This window comes from Odocoileus virginianus, unplaced genomic scaffold, assembly GCF_023699985.2.
Source record: "Odocoileus virginianus isolate 20LAN1187 ecotype Illinois unplaced genomic scaffold, Ovbor_1.2 Unplaced_Scaffold_4, whole genome shotgun sequence".
In the NCBI taxonomy this organism is placed as follows: domain Eukaryota; kingdom Metazoa; phylum Chordata; class Mammalia; order Artiodactyla; family Cervidae; genus Odocoileus; species Odocoileus virginianus.
Genome location: NW_027224266.1, coordinates 589,802 through 607,366, shown reverse-complemented (window position 1 = coordinate 607,366; position 17,565 = coordinate 589,802). Strand labels below are relative to the sequence as shown.

Sequence of the window (17,565 nt, the reverse complement as noted above, 5' to 3'; positions counted from 1 at the left end):
AAATTGAGGCTGCTGTACCTTTTGTTTTGAATTTGTAAACTGTCCTTTTGTGAATTTCATGGCCCATTAGTGGGACCTGTCGGTACATGTTTGAATTACCTGACAAGGACCTATAGAATGGTTTGTGTAATAAAGAGCTTCACTGTAACTTCTTTCTAAAGACTTGAAGAATCTTGGTTCTTCATTTTATACATTTGTTTAAAATGTATAAATGGTGATTCATTTTATGCATTCATTTCCTTTCTTAGTTTGGGTCAGGTTTTAATACATGTTCTTTGAGTTATCAGTGCAGTTGAAAACATATGGTTGTCACCTGGTGATTTTTCTTAATAAATATATGCATCTTTTCAGTATGGCAGTGCATCATAATCAACAAAAATCTTTCTCTTTGATTATAATTTTTAACTGATGAATGAGTTGTGGGAGAATTTTGTGGGGTTGAATTTAGTTGTGTGTGGACTGATGCAGTGTCCATAAAACAAAGGTATTGATAGTTGATACCCTCAACAGAGCCATGTTCTCAACTCCTAACATAAATTAGATTTTCTTCTGCTTAATAAGACTGAAATAATCATAGAGTGCAGAGAGGTTATTTGTTGGTTAAAATCTAGAGTATCCACTTTTTTTGGAGATACTAATAAGGCAGTTCATTTTATACATTCGTTTACTTTCTTAGCTTGGGTCAGGTTTTAATACATTTTCTTCCAGTTATCAGTGCAGTTGAAACCTAGTGATTTTTCTAGGTATTAGTTTGTATCTAGAATCACACTTCTAGGTCACACTTCCTTGAATGTTCAGTGCATAGTTAATACTTCTGTCAACAAAGTCAATAGAAGTCACAATTTTGAAGGATTTTATTTTAGTAGACCTCAGTAGAGATGCTGAACACTGTTAATTTTGTAATTTGATGTTGAGAAATAGAAGCCTAGTTGACCTAGTGACCTTCTAGTGACCTACTTTGTCAGAAACTGCAAACTTCTACCTTATCAGAGGTAGAAGTTACATATGAGTCATAATTGTATGTTTCAGAATAAAGTTAAGAGCATCACAATATGAAAATCTGTACTAAGGTTATTATGAACTCCAAACACTCACTGTTGTAGACATCTGAAGGTCATGGGGTAGATGAAGGGAGTTTGAGTTTACTATTGGACAGAATAGATGAGAGACTGAACCTTTGTCAGGCTAGGAAGGTGGTGAAAAGAGGGAAGGAGGGCATGCCAGTCTCCAGAGAAGAGTAAGCTGGGGCAGGTGGGCCTGCACTGAGGCTCCTTTGACTTCCCAGGTGCTGGCACTAGGCATCTAGAATGAGAAGGTTGGCTAGTGAAGGCAACATTGGACTGACTGCCTCAGCCATATTTGCATTTAATCCTTTTATTTCCCAGTGAAGAGATAGAGAGAGGGCATCCCTGACCCTACCCAGTTTTTCCCCATTCTAAAAGGGAAATGAGCTGGATGATGAGCCCCAGAAGACACTGGAGCCCTGATGCTCTGAGCAAACAGGTGCTGCTTAGGCTGGGGAAGAGTGAAAAACCACAGCTAGGATAGAAGGAAGGTAACCTAATCACACAAGCTTACCTGTGATGGGCACTGTTCAGCTGGAGGCAAAATAAGCTGGGTGGGGATACTTTTGTGATAAACAAACCTGCTAACTTGCTGAGTTAACAAACTTTAAGAGTTTTTTCCTTCTAATATTTCTCATATACATTTTCTAAACTCAAAAATTAATTGAGGAAAGATTCCCTTTCATTTCTATGTTTCACTCAGTCTTCTCTTAGTACCTCTTGGGGTTCCTAGTATAGGGAGGTAAACTTTCTGTTTGATGTTGGGATGTATAGGTCTTTGTCTTCCAGTGGGTCACTGTGCAGTTCTGTAACATTGGGCAGGTCACCTGGCTATGCCTTTTGGGGCCCAAATTAACTGGGTGTTCCTCTTGGATCTGTGAGTCTGTTTCAGTTGGTCATATGTTGATAACTATTGAAGCTGACTTGATAGGCTCATCATAGGATTCGCTGAACTTTTGAATGTATTTGAGATTTTCTATTATAAAAAATGAAAAAAATTAATCTAAATTAAGTTAAAAAATTTTGAAGCCAAGAAAGTTAAAAAACAAAATTAAATTGATCTCAGAATTTTGAAATCTGTCATCTTTTAAGGTGAAACTCACCATTTCATCTTGTGCCAGTCATTTTCCATTTTATTCAGCAGATATTTCTTGAGGACCTACCCTGTGAGACAATCTGTTAAAGTGCCCTGGGACTATGGATCCACATAGGATTAGGTTTCTTCTCCCCTGGTCTTACAGGCAAGAGGATAGTGTTGGTAATACCATGGCACAGTGGAGTGATGTGTGAGGTGGTGTGTGATATGTGATTCAGATGATCCCAAGCTGGGGGATTCAGGGAAGGCTTCTTTTAGGAGTTGACATGTGAACTAGGCTTTGAAGGTTGATGTGTTTTAGACATGTGGAGATAAGATGAAAGACCTTTTATTTTTATAGGTTAACAAAGGCAGAAAACACACCCAGGAACTTTGAGCTGTGCCATTCTGAGCAGTCTAGGGAAAGGAAATAGAAGGGCAGGAGATGTGAAGGTAAGACCACCAGCCTGATGTAACAGGATTCGCTGCTGGGAGAGGGCTCAGTTTTGGCCACCTTCTATCAGGTGTCTTGAAAAGGCACTGAGGTTGACAAGGCCAGTTAGGGGACTTTTGTGAAAAAAATAATTATGAGATGTTGAATTAAGGGAGTAGCAGTCTCCCTAATCATTTCCCTCAGCTCCAAAAATTCTAAATGTGTTCTTAGGAAGACAAGAACAAACTTATAATTGGGAAAGTGCTTTGTGATAGTTATTAGCTAGAATAAAACTGAGAAAGGAAAACTTTATATGTGTCATATGAATTTTGTTACCTATTATAAACTTCTAGAGAGCAGGAGATTATCATTGGTTTTGGTGGTTCGGTTTTTGTTACTGTTGTTTTGCTAGGCAGTTGGTTCTTTAACTGTGGAGAAGAGGAAATTAAGTTTTAATGTAGGTTTCTTTTTTAATGTTTTGTTAGTTGTTATGCGTAACACTCAGATGAACATCAGGGGAAGTATCCTTAAATAGAGAAGGGAAACCTGGGTGAAGTCGGGGGAGGGAACAGAGAACACAGAAGATTTAATAGAATACAGGTGATGGCTATATTTTAATTTTTAAAAGTGTCTAAAATGCATCTCAAGTGAGAACATTTGGTCTTTCCAGTTTAACTACTTGTTTTGGGGGTATTTTGTGAAATTGTAAACTTGTTGATCAGTAATAGGAAATACTAAAATATAAACAAAGAGGTGATTAAATTTACAAATGAGACTACCTAGAACATTTTGCATTTTGAAGTCTCTAGAAGTTTTTCCTTATAGCAAAAGTATAGTTATTTTTAAAACACAAAATTTCAAGTTATATTCTTTTCATGTATATTTTCTAGAAAGATGATCACTTATATTTTTTATTAAAACTCTTGTGGGGTATCTCTAGAGAAAAATTTTAACCTGGTGAGTTTAAACACTAAAATATCAAGAATTAAGTACAGCTTCAAAGTATACCACAGCATTTCTATGAATTGAGAGTTGGACGTGGAGTGGGGAGATAAGAGTTACGACAGTAATCATAAATTACAAGAAGTAAATTTTAATAATTATCTGGTGAAAAACTGGAAGCCTTTATCAGCTGGTTTCGTCTTGGGGGAAACAGACTGCAATGAAAACCATTATCAACTGATTTCTCCATATAGATAGATCATTTTTATAGTTCTATTTAAACATCATATTTTTCTCCTGTAAAAAAAAAAATTTAAAGCTATTTTGGGGGTATGGAAGAGCTTTTTGTACCATTAAACCCCTTTGAACAGAAAGCATATGTAATTCTTTTGTTAGTGGAGGTTGTTACAGGACCATTCTAGCTTCTAACATTTACCACTGAATGTCTTTTACTAGTTATCAGATATAGAATGAGAAGCTTGGAACAAATTGGGAGGAGAAATGGGCCTTGTGAAGAAAGTCTTTCTGATGAGTCAAGGAAACCACAGCAGTGGCATCAACCTGTGGCGTAGTCACTCATCAATGTTTCTGCCGTGGCAGGGAGTCATCTCAACAGGGCTGATTGAAGAGGGAGCATGAAAAATCAGATGGAAGGTTTTCCTCTGAGAAGTTAAAAATAAGCACTTAAAACCATCTTGCTAGAAGAGTTAAAATTTTCAGTTAAGAATATCTTTAAGCCCTTCATAACCTTGGAGCAGTTTTAGATGCATGGCTGTTAAGTGACGTTCAGTAAATAAATATGTGCATGTGTACACCCACAGCCCCAAATGTATCCATCTGATTGATTTTTGTTGTATGAAGAGATATTTTTTTTAGTGGTGCTATTATTTAAAACATATTTCAGGGCTCTCTTTTGGATTTATCTTTAGATTCTGAAACATAATCATAAAGAACCCTAGCAGTTGTAAATCTCAATTCTTTGGATAATGAACTTATTTTTTAGGAAGAGCCAGAAGCTATTCAGAGTTAAATGCAGAGGAGTGAGATGGGTATAAGCTGGTTAGTGCCGTTTTGGGTCCAAAATGAGGAATAAATATAAATAATGAGGCATTTTCTACTCTGACGCATAAACTGCCTCCAGATGAAGAATTTGAGTGGTTTTAAGCAGGAGTAGCATTCTTAGAATAAAGTATACTCTCCCATTATGACATTTGGAAGGATTACATTCAAATGAATGCTTAATCTCGGGGATGAAAAGCAAAACAAATGACATCTATTGTCTCAATATCATGATACTTTCTACATAGAGGTTTTGCAAATATTAATATTTGTAAGCTCTGAGCCCCTTTGTTTGGCATGAATAGTTGTTATATGTCATAATCATGAATTTACAATGGTACTTGAAGGTCAGGAAGGTGCTTAATGAAAGTTATAAAGATTCAGAAAGTATTAAAATGGTAAGATGGTTGGGGTTATATTATAAATTATAGTTATTTTATAAATGATAGGATATATTTAGGGTGAACAGTATCATTTGCTTCTCATGATCATAACTTTGTTAACAACTAAGGCTATTTTCTGAGAGTTCAGTGAGACTTTGTAAGTGATTAAGCTAAACAGAATTTGATTTCAAAATACTAGTCTCAGCTCATTAGTGACATAGAGCTTTAAGGATTTTTATGAAGTCAGAAATATTATTAGGTTTGATATCAGCTTGTAAAGAATGGTAATATTTCAAGATAGTGTCAGCTTGCTGGCTTTATAGTTTTATGGACATTTGGGAGTAGAAAATAATCTGATTATATTTTGCATATTGAGTGTCTTCAATGCCATGCTGTATTTTTTGAAGTAAAAATTGTTTAGCTTAGAATTTTGAAGATTTTATTATTAAAGTGGCAAATATTTGATGATCTCTGATTTGAAAAAGAGAACTCAAAACTTTGTGCCTACTATAGCTATTTTCTCCTACTCATTATTGTACATGTTTATGGCATACAATTTAGTGCCTTAATTATAAGAAAAAATAAACATTTTTAGTTTTATAGTTATCTTGATTAATTTTAATAAGTTATTTTCTCAGTGAATAGTCTCAAATTTAGTTAAACATTTACAAATTATTCTAGGGTTGCTTCTAGCTATTCCAAAGAGAGACAGATGTCACATGATTTGGTTGCTGTTGGCAGGAAAAGTGAAAACTTTCATCCAGTGTTTGAACATCTTGACTCAACTCAGAATACTGAAAACAAACCTACAGGAGAATATGCTCAGCAAATCATAACTATAATCCATCAAGTTAAAGGTTGGTATATTTCGCACATACATTAGGGATAACGCAAAAATAATGTACTGACTTTTCACTAGATATAGGTAAATATCTGATATTGTAATAGTAATTAATATTTCATTATAAGTTAGATCATTAATTAGGAAATCTGTTGAAGAAAGTAGCACATACTAATTCAAGCCAGTTGTTCTTTTTATGTAGTTCCAATAAGCTGGTGCTTCAACTCATAGTAGATTGCAAATTGAAAATTATAAAAGAAGAGGTTGGCTGCTGCAAAAGACAGGTGTACTGAGAGCAGAAAGAAACAATAACTGATAACCCAGTAGAAAGGAGGAAATAACAAAAGCCAGATATGAAACTCAAGAAATCTGGAAGTGCAGGTCATTTGGTCATATTCCTAAAGCCCCCAAGGGCGTTACTGGGACTTTGTGCCTTATGGGTGATGCTAAGTGATCAGTAAAAGACTCCAGGATTATTTGTTATACTTTATGATGTCAGGGAATTGCATAATAAATATTTTAAAGGTTTTCATTGAGCTGTGTTTTGCTTTTGCTTCTGGCCAGTTTCCATTAATTGGAAGATTTAGTCATGTAGAATAATTTTCTTTATTGATGCTTTGCAATTAAGGCAGTTTTGTGTATTATAAGCTAGGATCTTTCAAGAATTTCAAATTTTTAATTTTATATTTCTTACTAGATGATTGTGTTGATCTTTCTTACCTTCTTAAAACATTTTGCAAATGAATTATTTTCTCTGCAGCCCTCAAACTAAGGCATATATTTAAAGGATGCAGTTTGAAACAGTTCACCTTCTCAATTCCAGCCCCTCTCACCCAAAGGAAGTGTGGTCCTTTGCAAAAAGAAAGCTGGTATTGCAGAAAAACCTAGGAGATTGTCCCAGAACAGGAATAGTACATTAGGGAAAAGGATTGCTAAAGTAGCTTTCTCATGGGTCAAGTGTATTATCTTTCTCTCTATTCTGTTCAAAGCTTGTAGTATAGCCACTTTGAGAATGTCTTCATGAACTCTCATTAACATTAAGTAAAATGGTGTTAGGAAGCCTTCTGTGATATGTAACCATAGCATTTAGCATTTGTTCAGAATTGCTTTGATGTTTTAGGGTTGTTTTGGGAATTATATTTGCTCTAAGTGAACTGTAGAGCTCTATGCCAGCTTTACTTCCCATGTATAGTAACAGTGAGGAAGCTCTTACCTTGGAGAAGAAAGGTCCTTTCTTTGAAAAAGCCAATATTTTCCCCCCCTTCTGGCAAGTAAGCAGGCATGCCAAATAGGAACAGAATTTTTGCATTCATAAATCCATTTACTGTCGCTTGAGTTTGGAAAAACATGTGAGCACTACACATTAGTCTGAAATAAGTTTAGGTCCCATATTTTTAAGAGAAAGCAGGTTGGATTTTTGTTTTAATAGTCCATTACTCCTGTGCTTATTGTATATATAACCTTTTAAGTGGAATCAGTTTTACACTGAGATAAAACGTTTTGTTTCCTTTTGCAGCAAATTATTTTCCATCACCTGAAGTAACTCTGCATGAGCGTTTCTCAAAAATTAAAGTTAAAAAAGCTGCAGATGTAAAGGAAACTAAGTTGAGCTCGGATCCAGAAATTCACAGGTAATGATTGATTATTGTACGCCCATATAACTCATGGGATTAAGCCTCAGAACAGATGTGGGAACATGCTGCCTGCCTCTTGGGTTTACTGTACACTCTAGAACAGCATTTCCTGCCTAAAATAGGACTGATCCAAACAGGTACTAGGCCAGTACACTTTGATAAACTAGGTTCTATTAAAGCCATGACTAGCATTGTTTAAATGTGTAGGACTTTGAAAATATTTACCTACCTAACTTTGATTCTGCTGTGTCTATAGTAATTGCCTACTGAAGTTATCACTGGAAGAATGAAAGACAGTTGTCGAGCCATTGAAATCATGGGTTGCTTCATGTCCTCAGAAATGACTGTTCTGAGGGCAGCCGGATGAAAACATATGTCTTCTTCTGCTGGCACCCGTCCAAGCAGGTGGTGCACCCTGTCTTGTGAGCTGAGTTGAATCAATGTTAGAATGCAGTAGATCACCGGAGCCAAGTTTAAGGTTACACAGACTAGTGATTTGAGAACTACTAAGGCTTCACTGTGATGTTGTTTACAGGATATGTGTGTCCTGGGAGACTGCCACATAGATGAAAAACCACCTGGTAGCAGATTTCTTTTTCTTCCTTCAAGACATACCAGCTTTATTTCAAATTCCATTCTGTATTAATGGAATCGAGGTATCAGTGTATAACATAATTATTTAATTGTAATATGCCTTTATTATTTTAGGAGAATAGATATGTCTTTGGCCGAGCTTCAGAGTAAACAAACTATGGTATATGACTCAAAACAGGTAAGTGAATATGGTTTTTGATGGGGGATTATCTTATTGTTGACAAACTAACGGGAAAGGGAACTGGTCATTGGGAGTAAAAAAGGTAAAGTGGGTGAGGAAGGATGATTGAGACCCAGGAATCTGAAATTGACAAAGCTCTTCAAGTGATTCTAGTTTTCAACCAGGTTGCAAAGAAAACACTGGCGAAAGACAAAAATATTCCCTAAGAGAGAGAGTCCCTAAGGATTTTACAGCTTTGTAAAATTGACATAAAATTATAGTGTTTAATATTCATCCCAAAACTTCACACTGTAAATCTTGCAGAAAGTATGTTTGATACCCTTTTTTTCCAAAGCAGTCATGTGGGATATATTTTTAAGTTGTATGTGGAATGCATAAAGGAACTTAGTTTCATTCGATACTGCCCTTCTGTTTACTGAAGATTATATGAAAGATTCTATGGAATATGAACTAACAAAATAATGAAAATAATACCTTTTTTTTTGTTCCCACCCCTGCCACCTCCCCCTACCCTCATTTCTTTGCTAATTAGAAAAACTATCTTAACTAGCCAAGGGGGAAGAAAACTGACTCTTGTTTTAGAAAAAGTATATCAAGTTCTAAAAAACATGCTAATTATTCATTGAGAGTGAAGAGTTTTTGTAGAGGAGAGATTTTAATAAATACATTTGTGATAAAATATATAATTTTTTTCATGTTAATGGTTACAGTTTTACTGAATTTACAGAGATAGGTTAGTTTACTGAATCAATGATATTTTCAGGAAATTTCTGTTAAAATACTATAATGAACTTACAGGAAATTTGAGGATTTTTTTAATTACCTTTAATTCACTTATCACACAGTATTATTTGATTGTCTTGCAGTCTTATGTCTGGAATTTTAACATAGTCACTGTCACAGTACATGCAATTTTGGATGCTTTTTCTTTTTACTTAAGCTATAATAACATTCCTTTTATGTAAAATCTCTCAACTCCCAATGACCTTTTTATAATTGAGACTTTGCAAGTTTTAGTAAGTTTTCAGTGTTTTTCCATGTTTACTTCCACATAGTCTATATCATCATAATTTTAAGTGGTTGTACATTATTCCTATGACTTAAATTTACCATAAATTTTTCTTCCCTTCTGCTTTAAAATTTTTTCACACTTAAGTTGCTTTCATTTTTTTGGTTATTTTTCTAATAAAACATTTTGAATATACTTGGATAGATAGACTTTTCTTTGGCATAGAGGCCCAGAAGTCGGATTCCTGGTTCAGTGTTATGAACTCTTCTGACTGTGTTTTGTCAATTGTCTCAAAATACTTCTATCAGTTTACACTACCATTAACAAGATGAGTGCAAGATAACTTATTTAGGACTTTAACTTAAGGTTCTTGTTCAATACAGTCTTTGTGCAACTAACAGTAATGTGAATGGTTTGTCTTCTGTCAAAATTCCTCAGACTCTGGTCAAAATAATAGATCCAAATGACCTATGACATGACATTGAAAGAAGGAGAAAAGGACGGTTACAGAATGAAGATGAGTACATTTTTCACATAGCTAGTGCTGCAGAGAGGTAATCAGTAGATGAAAAACATCCTCTTATCAGAGAGCTTTTGGTTTTAGCATATTTTCCAATTTTGTGTGTGTGATGGTAATTTTCACTTTAGTGTAGGGATTTAATCCTTCAAATCCATGTCATTTGTTTATTAAAATGTTTCAAAGTTATTCAGTGGTCATCATGTGCTGTTTCACTGAAACAATAAAAATTATGGGGTAGGTAGTATTTGAGGTCTTTGTGATCTAGAGAGAAGTGTAATAGCTTTTTTAATATTAGCAGAGCAAATACCAGCAAATATATGGACTATTTGGCTCAAGCTGATTGAAACTCTTGACACATTCTGCCTTTTAGATTCTGATATTCTTTGAATATTGCAAGATTTCCTGAGGTTATTGCTATCCTCTTTCAGAACTCTTCATGGATGTCTGTCCATGAAGCAGAGGCAGGTGTAGTAGATAATGTAGAGAAGACCTGGGTTTGAATCCTACCTCTGCCAGTTTATAAACTGTTTGCTCTTGGGCAAACTTGCTTAGTTTTTGGAGCCTTTTCCTCTATAAAGTCAGAATAACCAATTTATGTTGGACAGGTTAGAAATATCACATGAACTGACACATGTGACGTACTTAATGCCATGAGTGGCAAATTGACTGTCAGTAGATCCTTGTTTTTCATTCCCCACTGTGTACCTCTTTTTAGGGCTTCTGAGTGTTCTAGAGTGGTCGCAGCTAATCTCTAGTTCTGAAAACTATGTAGAACTCCTGGCAACTCTGGGACCCCATATGATTATGAGGTGTAATTGAACAGGACAGAATTTCCAGTTCACTCAAGGGTCCTTAAGTTATTTGGATCTCCCAGAAAGTGGGAATGTGTGAATAGAAAAGGCTGATGCTAATTCTATTTCCATAGTCCTTAGTTTCAAAAATTAATATATTTGACTAGACTTTTGAGTCATGTCTATGGGTAACTAGGTCAAGATACTAGAGCTTGTTTAAAACTGGAATTGATTCTGACAGTAAGTTTGGGATTAAATAAAAGATAGCAAAACTGCGTGTTGAGTCATACAAAATAATTGAAAATAAAATAGTTAAAATCTTGTCTCTTGATGGGTGATCTCCAGTTTCCTATATGACATGGTATGACTGCCCCTTAGTGACACAAGCTCTGTCATGCTTTTCTTGACTCGGCAAGTGCAAGAAACTCAGGGTACAAGAAAAAAGGGTTTTAAAACAGATTTTAGATAATCAACATATTATAAAGACCATGTGAGGCTTCAGAATATATCTTTACCCTTTGAGGTGATGAAGAACTTGAGCAATGGAGTTTGACCTGAGTTCAATACCTGGCTCTGTAGATACCTAGCTGTGTGACTCACCTTTGGCAAGTTACTTAATCTCTATTTTCTTCAACTGTAAAATAGAGATAAGAATTATACTTACCTCATGGTGGTGGTGAAGATTAAGTAAAGTGATGCATGTAAGCTGCAGAGTAGCTAGTCAGCATTAAGTATTATTAATGTTAGCTTTGAGGGTAGCATTGTGTGCAAAAATGTCTTCCGGCAAGATGTGTTTTGCTGGATCTGTTGAGCTGTTTTATTTGTATTAGATGGTTGGTGTGTCTTGGTGGAGCCATGAGGATTTTTTTTTAGGTATTACCATAAAAGTCACCCTTTCAAAGTGAACAATTCAGTAGTTTTTAGTATAATCACAAAGTTGTGCAACTGTCACCACTATCTAATTTCAAAACATTTTCATCACCCCCAGAAGAAACCCTGTACAATTAGTTGTCACTCCCTATTTCTTTATCCTTCTAGCCCCTGACAGCCGCTAATCTACTTTCTGTGTGTATGGATTTGCCTTTTCTTGACAAAATTGCAGTTATATAATATGTGTCCTTTTGTGACTGGCTTCCTTCATGTAGTACAATGTTTTTTGTTCCTCCATGTTGAGCATGGACTTCCCTGGTGACTCAGTGGTAAAGAATCCACCTGCAATGCAGGAGCCGCAGGTTTGATTCCTGGGTTGGAAAGATCCCCTGGAGGAGGGCATGGTAACCCACTCCAATATTCTTGCCTGGAGAATCCCATGAACAGAGGAGCCTGGCAGGCTATAGTCCATAGGGTCACAAAAGTCAGACACAACTAAAGCGATTGAACACACACACACACACACACACACACACATTGAGCATAAATAATCCTTTTCTGGCTGAGTAATGTTCCATTGTATGGATTCACCACATGTTTATCCATTCACTGGTTAATGGTTATTTGGATTGTTCCCACTTTTTGACTTTTGTAAATTATGGTGCTGTGAACATTTGTATGCAAGTTTTAGTTTGGACATAGGTTTTCACTTCTGTATATACCTAGGATTGGAATTGCTGGTTCATATCATTACTGTGTTTAACTTTTTGATGAACTGCCAGTCTGTTTCCATAGTGGGTGCACCATTTTACATTCTCACTATCAAGGTGTGAGGGTTCCATTTTCAACACATCCTCACCAGCAGCTGTTATTGTTCATCTTTTAAATAAGATAATATAGAACCTTTAATCTCTCACTTTTTCCTAATTCAGTTTCCTTGTTAACATAAGAAAAAGTTTTTATTTTATCCTTTTATAGAAATTCAGTTTATTGAAATTGACCTCACTAATATTTTTGCATAAACCTTTTAAATCAAGTCAGTGTATAGATTTCCATAGAAATTCAGAAGAAATGAAATATTACAAAATTATAAGTCATAGGATATAACTGTTTCTCTCCTATGCAATTTTTTTTCCCTTAAAAGTTGTATGTAGGCTCTGTGTCTGTGTTTGCTCACCACTGTATCCCCACTGCCTGGGCTCAGTTCATATTTGTTGAATGAAAGATTTTCCAAAGGTGTAGACAGGACAGAGACACTGAAATCATAATGCATTTAGATCTGGATCACTTTTTATTCCCTGATGCCTTAAAATCTTTCCCAAGCAAGCAAATCTTTCACACCAGGGCATTCTGTCTCATCTCTAAGACCCCACTGTTCTCTGTCTTTTCCTACTTCCAACTGGCTTCTTACCCTAAAGTCTCTATGTCTCCTCCTTACACACTATTTCTCCCACTTGTCACCAGCATTAATAAGTTCCCTATAGTGTCACTGAGGTGCTGTGTTAGAGGGGCGTGGTATGTGTGTGATAAAGCAGATTCAAAATACTATCAGGTAGACTTCATGAGAACATCAAACTGCCTAGATTTTCTTTTTATCTAGGCGGGTTTTAGAATACATCAGTTTTTATTTTTGCTATTGTAACAATCTGTATCTACTGAACTAGAGTTAACTTTGTAAAGATCTTTTATTCATATATTCAACAAATATTTATATATTAATGTCTGTTCTAGTCACTGTTCTGAGCACTGACTTAGAACACTGAATTTTGACTGTTTTAAGTGTAAGATTCATTGGAATTAAGTACATTCACAGTGTTGTGCAGCAGCCAACACTTCCAGAACTTTAAAATCTTCTCAAACAGAAACTCAATACAAATTAAACAGTGACACCTTATCCCCCTGACTCCTAGCCCCTCATGCCTGTATTGACATCACTATGAATGTGCCTATTTTGAATAGTCCATACATACATAAATAGAATCATGCAATAATTTTCCCTTTCAGTCTGACTTATTTCACATGGCATAATGTTTTCATCCATGTTGTATCATGTGCCAGTATTTCATTAAAATAATTTATTCCTTTATAAGGCTGGATAATATTCCATTGTATGGATATGCCACATTTTATTTATTTTTTGAAGAACATGTGTCTGTCTTTTGGCTATTGTAAACCATGCTGCTGTGAAGACTGGTATTATCATATTTTTGATTATAGCCATCCTAATGGGTTTTAGATAGTTACTTGTAGTTTCGACTTGCATTTCCCTGATGACTAATGTTGTCATACATTTTTTTCACGTGCTTTTGTGTGTGTCTTCTTTGAAGAAATATCTATTCAAATCCTTTGCCCATCTCTAAACTGGATTATCATATTTTTATTATTGAGGAATAAATTCTTTTTATATTCTGGATACTACCCCTTTATCAGATACATGCTTTGTAAAGAGGATTTTTTAAAGTCCATTGTTTTGTTTAAAGTAGTAGTAGTACAGGTATGATTACCGTTAATATTTAGTACATTTCCTGTCATTTTTTTCTGGGCATATATGTGTATATTTTAAATAAGTGAAATTATCCTCAGTATTTTATTTTGCCCCTTGTTCTTTTTGACTTATTATCATATCATGAGCATTTTGACAGAATAAAAGGTTTCTTGACATTTTAAAAAATCCTATGTGGCTATTTCATGTCAGGTTCCAGGATCAGAGCTGGGATTATAAAACAAGCTATTGGCAGTGTCTCCTCTGAAGAAATTGTACCTTGCTTGGTGAGAAGGCACACCAGTAGTTACAAATGCACGTGATACTTGTGAAGACCCCAAAATGCTGTATGTGCATGGAGCAGGGGCACCTAGTCCACCACAGAGGGGACTGGAAAAGCCTTCTTGGAACAGGTTCAAGTGGTGCTCACTCTTGAGTTTGATCTGAGTTGGAAGGAAATTGCAGCAGAGGAACTGGATGGGCCAGTGTGTAGAGGCAGACGATTTTGTGGTGTGTTCCAGGGGCTGCGTGGAGCTGATGTTCCCACAGCTTGGTTTGGGTATTGGGGAGATTAGGATGAAGCAGCTGGCCAAGGCAGCAAGGGTGTGACCAGAAGGGCCTTGGTGGTCAGTGAGGGGGAGTGTGGATTTTGTCCTTGTGTCAGTGGGGTCCTGTAGCAAAGCTGCAGTGAGGCCAAAGCTGTGAGCTGTTTGCCACAGAGCAGGAAGGGTGAGGAGCACTGTGGGAGAGGCGGGATGTGACAGAAAGAGAGGGCTCTGGGAATGAGGCCAGGGGTCAGAGGAGAAGCCAGGGAAGGACCTCCCTCTGGGGTAGAGCTGGTCAGGAATAACCCTTGGGAGCCTCCAGAACTCACTTAAGGAGAGGGGAGCCAGAGTACAGAGGCCCCAGCTCTACCAGTGAGAAGGCCCAAGTTGCTCACCCGTCTCTTCTCTGGAACTTTAGCCACTGAGTCTGTTGGCCCGGGGGGGCTGTCCAGTGCTGCCAAAGGCTCAAGAGCCATGGCTGTCTTCCCTCAGAAAATATACAGTCTGTGTATGATTTCAAGAGTTACAGCCCTAGGAAGCCTGTCGTGGATTCCAGATTAAGAACCCTGGTCCTCAGAATACTCTTTTCCCCTGTTGCTAACTTCCAATTTGGCTAACTAACGTTCATAGAAAAATGAGGAAATGAGGGTTTTAGCCCTCGTAACTATTATTTGTAATTTTAGTAGCAATAGATAATTGAGTTTTTTGTTGTTGTTGTTTTCTACTGTCATGCTGGTTTGTTTCCGAAGGGTGTAATTTGATTTCTCTTGCTTATTTGTTGGATAAACAAAAACTAATAAAAGATTCTTATTTTCTCTTTCATTTTATTAGGAGTGATCAGCATTCCAGTTTTTCAAGGTCAAAGGATACTCATGTTGATGGATTCCAAAAACCTACATCTATTGAAAAATAAAATTTTAGAAAATTTATTCAGAAACCTTACTCAGTAAGATTGTATTCCCAACTTTTTTATTTTTGTATGTTCCATTTTCCTTCTCACATGTATCTTTAGGTACATGGACCACCAATGTTTTTCATGTTTGTAATTGTTCATTAATAAGTATTATGACTCTGTTGTTCAGTGTTAAGATTCTGTTAAGGCTTATAGTTATGACCAAATAAATGATCATCTCATTTGATTTAGCAAGATTTTACTGCATGTATTATACAACTAGGTTTCTTAAATTTTTTGGAACAACTTTATTAAGGCTTATTTTACATACCATAAAATTCACCCAGGGAAGGCATACAATTTAATGATCTTCTATTAATTTACCAAGATGTGTGCCATCACCATAATCCAATTTTAGAACATTTTCATCACCATTATTAGATCCCTCAAGGCTGTTTGTTTATTCCTTGTTCCCACCCCCAGCTAACAACTAATCTACTTTCTGTTTTTAAAGATTTGCCTTTTCAAAGGACAGCTCACAGAATGGCATCTGCCTTCCATAAGAGCAGGCAGGTGACAGCTAGAAAGATGGAAGCAGTGTCTATTTGTAACCTAATCTCAGAAGTGATATCCCATCACTTCGACCATACTCAATTTGTAAGAAGCAAGTCACTAGATAGAGCCCACATTCAAAGGCAGTAACATAGGGGCCTGGATACTGGACTGTGGGGATGATTTGGAGCCTCATCAGAAGCCGCCTGGTATAGTCTTCCCACTGGCCCCTTCATGTACAGAATACACCTCCTCCCTCTCAAGGTCCCCTGCAGTCTCATCTTATTACATGTGTCTTTTTGCACTTATTCAAATATATAGACTTAGTATAAACTCAAGATGACTACTAGGAAAAGGATTTTATATGACTTTTCTTGAACTGGGGAGAGAAATAAAGATGTGAACGAGGAAAATTTGTGAAAAGTAGACTCCATTGCAAATGGAATAAATAGAAAGTTATGACTATTGATTTTGGAAAAAGAAACCCATCTTCAGAATGGGCCCATCTTCTGTGTTTCCATCAAAGGCTTCAGGTTCTTTGTAGTTACAGTCTTAATACTCTGCCTTCTGGAGAAGGAAATGGCAACCCACTCTAGTATTCTTGCCTGGGAATTCCCATGAACAGAGGAGTCTGGTGGGCTACAGTCCATGGCGTTGTGAAAGAGACACGACTCAGCGACTAAACAACAGCTATAAACATTAAAGCAACTCCTAAAATAAAACAAAAAATGTATTGATAGGTAATAAGTGGAAAAATAGAGAATATAAAAATCACACACACACACACACACACACACACACACTGCTTTCTGATACTTTCTTAGTCATGGCAGGAGCATCTAATTAAAGCAGGAGTATGAATCAGCAATACCTGCCTCCTACAGCATTGAGAATTTATGTTCTCGGTCAGTGGGAACTCTAGCAATTCCTAGTAATAATGAGTTTGTTTCTCTTCTGGATGCCTTGAGTAAATACTAGATTTACAGTCCCATTTTCTAAAAGTCACAGACTGTGTTAATGCAAAAGTGTGTATTTTGTTAACGCTTCTCACATTCATGAATTGAACTAGCCCTTCACAAACTAGCATAGGTTACATGAAGGAAGATGTGTGTGTGTTCGTCAGCTAAGCTACATGCTACATATTTTGTGTTCTTAATCCCATGCATTTAAAATGTATATTTTGGGGGACCTTCCTGGGTGTCCAGTGGTTAAGACTGCACTTCCAATTAGGGGGATGCAGGTTTGATCCCTGGTCAGGGAACTAAGATCCCACATGCCATGAGGCACAGCCAAAAAAAAATTTGGTGTATATTTTGAATGTTGAACTTTTAAAAATAAAATTTAAAATATATTAACCCCTACTAATAACTTTTTTCATGCAGAATTATCCTGTGCAGAGAAAAGATATCATTACTCACAGACCAGTTGAAGGTGAGGAAAGCCATCAAAATACAAGAGGCTTTAGAAGACCTTTTAAGGTAGAGTGCTATTTTCCATCTAATTCCTGCTTTAGGTTTTTGCTTTAGAACATAATGTTCTAAGTGTTAGTAAATTAAAAGCTCTTTATGTGATGTTTGAAGTAATAGCTTTAGTATTTCTGGATTATAGTTAAATGTAATCAGTTTAATGATGACCCCTTTCCTCAGAATTTGATTTTCAAATATATTTTACCAGTGGAACCCTTTTTCAAATATTACA

At 36.2% G+C, this 17,565-nt stretch overlaps 1 protein-coding gene across 1 annotated transcript in view; it reads left to right on the top strand.

Annotated features, from left to right (window-relative positions):
- BCLAF3 (BCLAF1 and THRAP3 family member 3) overlaps positions 1-17,565 on the top strand; it is a 54,100-nt gene that overhangs the window by 24,401 nt on the left and 12,134 nt on the right. The window contains 6 exon segments of the mRNA XM_020914391.2: positions 5,638-5,813; positions 7,314-7,428; positions 8,140-8,203; positions 9,654-9,769; positions 15,255-15,369; positions 17,250-17,345. Of these exon segments, the coding sequence (XP_020770050.2) occupies positions 5,638-5,813; positions 7,314-7,428; positions 8,140-8,203; positions 9,654-9,769; positions 15,255-15,369; positions 17,250-17,345 (682 nt within the window).